The sequence below is a fragment of the Glycine max genome, chromosome 2 (genome assembly GCF_000004515.6).
Source record: "Glycine max cultivar Williams 82 chromosome 2, Glycine_max_v4.0, whole genome shotgun sequence".
Classification (NCBI taxonomy): domain Eukaryota; kingdom Viridiplantae; phylum Streptophyta; class Magnoliopsida; order Fabales; family Fabaceae; genus Glycine; species Glycine max.
Window position 1 is genome coordinate 49,185,052 of NC_016089.4, and position 6,007 is coordinate 49,191,058.

Sequence of the window (6,007 nt, forward strand, 5' to 3'; positions counted from 1 at the left end):
AGGATATAATGTTACCCAATTGAAAATAGACAATGCACCTCATCCTTATCCAGGCCAACCACATCCCAGATACATGTTAAAATAGAGGGGCATGATTTATTTATTGCTTAAATGAAATTTTGGTCGTCTTTTTTTTTTTAAATTCATAATTTTGATATTCTATTTTAATATAAAAACATATTTCTTACATTAATTTCTCATATTTCTTACATTTTGGATCCATGGTCAGTTTTGTCTAGTCTACATTAATTTCTTACATTTTGATTAATTAAATCATTTTTTAATGGTATCTAAAATAAAATATGTTAAATCTACAATTCAATTAAACCAAAATAAAAGAAACAAAATAAAAAAATTGAAGATGAGATCAAAATTATAAACTTTTAAAATATGAAAACTAAATATCTCTATTTTAAAATATGAAAAATCAAAATTATGGATTAAAGAAAATAGAAGAACCAAAATTATATTTACAAAACTAATAATAATATAGAAAGAAAAAGTCAAGGTCTTCTTAGGCTGATGGTGAGTTTGTACTTTGTTGTTTCCCAAATGAGAGTTGCTATTTGTTAAGAAAGTGTTAACAAAAGAGAGGCAAGGAACGAAATTTGTTTCCGACGAAAAATACAAAAATATCGACCTTTTGACAATAATAATGTCAAGGTATGGATGCCCATCGTCACTCCCCCCAATGAAAGTTGTTGCGGCCTTTTGTACTCCATTGGCTAAAAAAGAATCTATTCAAAGTGTTCATACAGATACAGGGGAAAGGGGAACCAGATCACTATCTTATTGTTTCCTATGCTGCAATTGCTGTCATGTACCTCCAGCTTTCACGACTAAGTCCTGACAAGTGAACCTTCAAATTCAAATTCAGGCAAGGCAATATTTCAGTACCAATCACCAGGTGTAAAAATTGGGCAATAATACATTTACACGTAATGCATAAATTGAAGATAATAAAATTTTATGGCCCAAACATGATAACCAAAACTCAACCAGTGGGTTTATTCCACAGATTATATATTTGGAAAGTTTTTCCCAATATTCCCTGATCCAATCCAATCCTCCTTCTTAAACAAGTTTTCATATATGCAAAAGTCATTTTCCCTCTAAACCTTCTGTTCATCCCAGCTTTTGAATGAGCAAAGGTAATAACAACATATTGCAAACCACATACAAATTCACAATACTGCTATTCATACTAAAGATGGGTGAAGTAGACGGATGGGATGCAGAACTGATTTATCCTTCACTGATTCCTCCCGAGTCAGACAACATCATCTCCATGATTCAAGTCTCCCACATCAATTTGAGCATGTAGATTATAAAAACAAAGAAATCCACTTCATAAAAAGTAATCTGGTGCTGGTTTCTTAGCAGGTGTTCCTCTTGATTCCTACATTCCATTAAAATTAAAAAAAAAAATTGAAAATCAATTGGCAATTTCACAATTAAATTTCCACCAGATCATATGTTAGCAAAGAACAAGGAACACCAATTGTTTGCTTAAAAATGAAAAGATAGAGCAATCCAAATGAAAACAAACTGATAAGTAAACAAAGTAAGATAAAACACATTCTTATAGTACTGAACCCAAGGTAATATGAAAAGCACATTCTTAACCACATGAATCAATGAATTTGACTATAGAGGGATTGAAGCTCATATTGCTACAATTTGAGAAAATTGGTATAGCTCACTCTGCGTCAGGAATTCATAATGGCAATAAATATCAGGTGATTTTGCCTACAAACCTGTGGAGCAGCTTCAAACACCCGGAATTGCTTAGTAAGATTTCCATCCAACTCCAGAATTGCAGCTACATTGCCACATCTATGACAAAGATGTAAAGTCTCTTACTAAAAACATCAGAACACAAATAAGAAAAAAACATTTTAACAGATTAGTGGATTAGGTACCTGTAGCAATAATTTGGAGCTGACCAGACAGTAACTATCTGGTTATTGAACATCCATTTATATCCTTCCATTACCAACTGATGTGCACGACATATATAGTCAATGTTATTGGAGTGGTTAAAGGAAGTAACAACACTGCCACCAAATAAGTAACCAGCACCACGGGGACTAAGACCCCAGCTATCCACAATATCTTCAGGATCTGACCATAGGAGGTCACACATGGCACCATCATGAGGTACTTCTTGCTTCCGATCAATGGTTCGTATCTAGATATCAACAATAAATAATATTGCTAGTGTACAATCTAAACAAAGACAAACAAAATAGGGTAAATTTCCTAACCTGATCCAGTGTTGAAATGGCAGGAGAAAGACCGCCATGAACACTGAAAATCTTGTTTTCAATTAGGGCAGACAAGCTGCAGTTTGTCGTTATCGAAATAGGAAACTATTAGTGGAAGAGGCAAGCTATACCAATTAAATCTGTAAGTGCAGTTAGGTTGTCTCACAAGCAACTTGACACAAAAATGTTTCCATTTATACCTCTTATCTCTTAATTTTTGGTTATTTCTATGCACAAGAAACGCTTGCATTTTAACACTTTTTTCGACACTCTGAAGTCTGAATGTTGTCAAAATAACCAAAAATGGATCAAGAAGCAATGAAAGATCATAAGCCATGTGATTGTACACGGATCAAAAAATCCTACCAAAAATATAAAAAGTATATTTTAACATAAAAGTATGATGATGTAATTAATTTAGACACGTAATAATACCACAAGACTTGGTAACAATTCAGACATTTATTTTGTAGTTCTTGTTTTATTAATAATAATGCATCTCGTTTTACATTTGATAATGATTTTGGGGGAGGGGAGCAGAAAGTGTACTGGACTTAGAAACCAGTCCAAAGATTAAAAAGACGTACATTAAATGAAGGCCCAAATCAAGCATAATTCACAACTTTTATAAGCCAAAAAATTAAGGACAGGGAAGAAGATCAGATCGAATCAGAAATGCTCAATCGAGAAGCGGAGAACAGAAGCACTCAACACTGAATCACTAGCCACTACAAAGATCAGAACAGAGAAACACTCCAACCCAGGTCAAAATAGGTTTCAAACAAGAACAGAGACTGAAGACAAGTATGGTTACCAAGGTCATACACAAGCAGAGAAAACAGGGAAAATTCTCAATTTCTGGTAAGCCAAGCCAAAACGAGCTTAAAATAGAGAAAAGATGGCAGAGACAAGTTCAAATAGAGGGAAATGGCTTAATATGGAGTGCCACATGAAGAAAGGAGGAGAGATTAGGGCAAATATATAATCTTTTCCCCACCAGTAACCAGTTCATAAAACCTAACCCACAATTTCACAGCTCACTCTGCAACTCGTTGAGGATAGATCATTCCGCAAGCTCATGAGCATCGTAATCCCACTCTCGTACAATTCTACATCTAAACAAGAACACAGAATAGCCACAAAACTAGATCATACGATCCTACAGGTAAGATTGACAACACTGCTCTCTTTATTATTGAATTGAATCCCATTATATAATACATGGAATTTACTTAATGATGGAAAGAGTGATGAGAAAGTATTAAATATTTGCTAGCATTTTCTGTCTACACACATATTAGACAAGGCTGTCAAAATAACCAATCAATGGATTTTAAAAGCACCCACTCAAACTTATTTCCCTTCCAAAATAAACGAAGACAAGCGACTAAAGCATCCTTCTTATTCTAACCCAGCTCAAGTCCACCCAAACCCCTTTCCCTCTTAAAATAGAAAGGGAATGTTTACATTCCGCTAGTAATTTCAAGAATGAATTAGACACTTGAAAGAATAATAAAGAAAAATAGTCCAGAATTTTTCTTTCTAAAGCGATAATTCCAATGAAAAACAAAACAGGCAGTCCTGGTGCCCATAAAACAAACAGACACTACAAGTAACAAGAGAGGAATTAGCAATTGCATGGCATGGAAAACACAATTTCCAGTGAGAGACCATTTCAGAATTTTTGTAGCAAATCAAGAAACTTTTGAGGAGAAGTAGCTCCCAATGCAAGACTCAAATCAAGTAATGTTTATATTAATATCTCGATCTGCTTTATGCCACCAACAGAAACTTATGTATAAAATCAGGTGATTTATCAGATATTAGCAAACCTTAAGTAGTCAAATATATCGGTACAATATCTCCAGACATTGACTGAACCATATTTTCGAAGGCACTCATCATAGAATCCATATACCTGTCAAGTGATGGATATTGAGTAAGTAATCTGGAGTCATAAAATATTTTAAAAAAATTTAGTGTCTTTCCCACTTTTCTTCATCATGTTAACGAAAAGGATTTCTTTCTTTCTTCTACTTTAGCTGATAGACAAACCTGAGTGATCTGACGGCTTTCATGGTTTCCCCTAATAAGTGTTATCCGATCTGGATACCTCACCTGATTGTATGTCATTAATTAGTTACAACAATAACGAACAAAATGAAAGAAGCATCATTAAGAGCACAAAAAGAATGAGTAGTTCAACATCTGACAGAACCTAGTTGTCAAAGTCAAAAAAACCTTTATCATTTGTTTTTCTTCTTTAGATCTTTTAAAAAAAATGATAAGAAAAAGAATTCATCAAGAGACAAAGTAGAAAGAATGAGGACTGTGCATCCTCTTAGAAAATAGATTAAAGAAAACAGCATAGACAAAAGAACATAAGCTCAAAAGCAAAGAGTAGTCCTTGTATTTTATAGACAAAGGAGTCCCTTGAGCAAGCAATGAGATTGCAAATAAAATCCTGTCTGACAAGAGAGTGAAAGGACAAAACTGCTGAGCAAATTTCACTCAATTCAAATGCACAAAACAATAACCAAAAGAACAAATTCAAAATTTTATTCTCCTTTTCACTGATAAAACCTTAATACCAGACCAGATTAACAAAACATCACCAATAACAAAGCATCCTTATATTACTCACATTATCTCACACCAAAAACTTGTAGAATTTCATTCCAACAATAGCACAATGTGTTCCCAAAAAAGAAAAAGATTAAAAAGTTAACTCAAAGACAATATATGCATGACCACCAAGCCCATGGCTCAGAGACCAACCACATTTCTGTTGTAATCATAGATTAAACTCACTGAAACATTTTTTAAATTGTTGCAAGGTGGCCAAAACAGATCTAACAAACAGAAAAAGCATAAAAAAAACATACAAACCACACAAGATGTTTCTAACTTGCAGTTTTAACATAAGAGAAGAATAGATAATCACCTTAAGAGCGAGCAGAAGCAGAAACGTTTCAACCGAGTAAAACCCTCTATCAACAAAATCCCCCAGGAATAAATAGTTAGTTTTGGGGCAATCCCCTCCTACTTTGAAAAGCTCCTTCATGTCATAAAACTGACCGTGAATATCACCACATATCTACACAAACCAGCAAAACTAATCAGTTGAAAACAACAAAAACCAGAAGCAGGATCATAAAGAAGAGTAAAACCGAACTGCACTGTAATAGAAAAAACACTTTCCGTGTGCCCCCGTGACAGCACCAAACATGAATTTCGTAAATAGGTCTAAATAAAAAGACACAAAAAACACCAAACCCCCATGAAAGAATGACACTAAACCTTTCTCTCGTGACTATATATGACATTTATTACAAACCCTAGATAGATTGAAGTTCCAAGTAAAGTAAAGTAGTTATCGTATTGAACTAAAATCCAATGAGGTAACTTTGTTGAGTGTGAGCTGAAATCAAAAGTAAATCGAAAGGCAGAAAGAGGAAACGGGGGTAGAGTGACTAACGGTGACAGGAGCGTCGACCCTTTGAACGTTGCTCTCTTCGACGAGGATTTCCATGGCTTTGAGGCAGAGCACCTTCACTTCAGACTCCTTAAGAGGCTCACACCTCTTCAACTGCTCTATTTGCCTGTCCAGGTCTGAAGATGATGACATCTCTCTCTTCTGCTTCAAGCTTTCCTCTTTATTTTCAAAATTACTCACTCCCTACTCCCTTCCTTTCCTCCTTTTCATCTTTTTTCTAACAGAGTTCTGCATCAGATCTTAT

General features: G+C 34.5%; 1 protein-coding gene across 2 annotated transcripts; it reads right to left on the reverse strand.

Moving 5' to 3' along the window:
- Positions 1 to 692: 692 nt before the first annotated feature.
- Positions 693 to 6,007, reverse strand: LOC100808198 (serine/threonine-protein phosphatase PP-X isozyme 2). Of its 2 annotated transcripts, XR_005888608.1 has the most exons (9): positions 5,746 to 5,998; positions 5,212 to 5,364; positions 4,323 to 4,385; positions 4,100 to 4,185; positions 2,268 to 2,343; positions 1,923 to 2,191; positions 1,758 to 1,836; positions 1,242 to 1,399; positions 693 to 859 (listed from the first exon to the last, which is right to left on the reverse strand). XR_005888608.1 is itself a non-coding variant. In XM_003519554.5 (8 exons), the coding sequence occupies exons 1-8, from the start codon at positions 5,893 to 5,895 to the stop codon at positions 1,349 to 1,351; spliced, it is 927 nt and encodes a 308-aa protein (XP_003519602.1). In that variant the 5' UTR covers positions 5,896 to 6,007; the 3' UTR covers positions 985 to 1,348. The 2 variants fall into 2 exon arrangements, 1 of the variants encoding a protein (XP_003519602.1); XM_003519554.5 differs by lacking the exon at positions 693 to 859 and having other exon boundaries at positions 985 to 1,399; positions 5,746 to 6,007.

Coding starts and splice junctions, on each gene's coding strand:
- LOC100808198 (XM_003519554.5), bottom strand. CDS start 5,895: ATGTCATCATCTTCAGACCTGGACAGGCAAATAGAGCAGTTGAAGAGG. Junction 4,386..5,211: donor TGCTTCTGCTCGCTCTTAAG/GTGATTATCTAT, acceptor ACATACAATCAG/GTGAGGTATCCAGATCGGAT. Junction 1,400..1,757: donor TGTTTGAAGCTGCTCCACAG/GTTTGTAGGCAA, acceptor AATGGAATGTAG/GAATCAAGAGGAACACCTGC.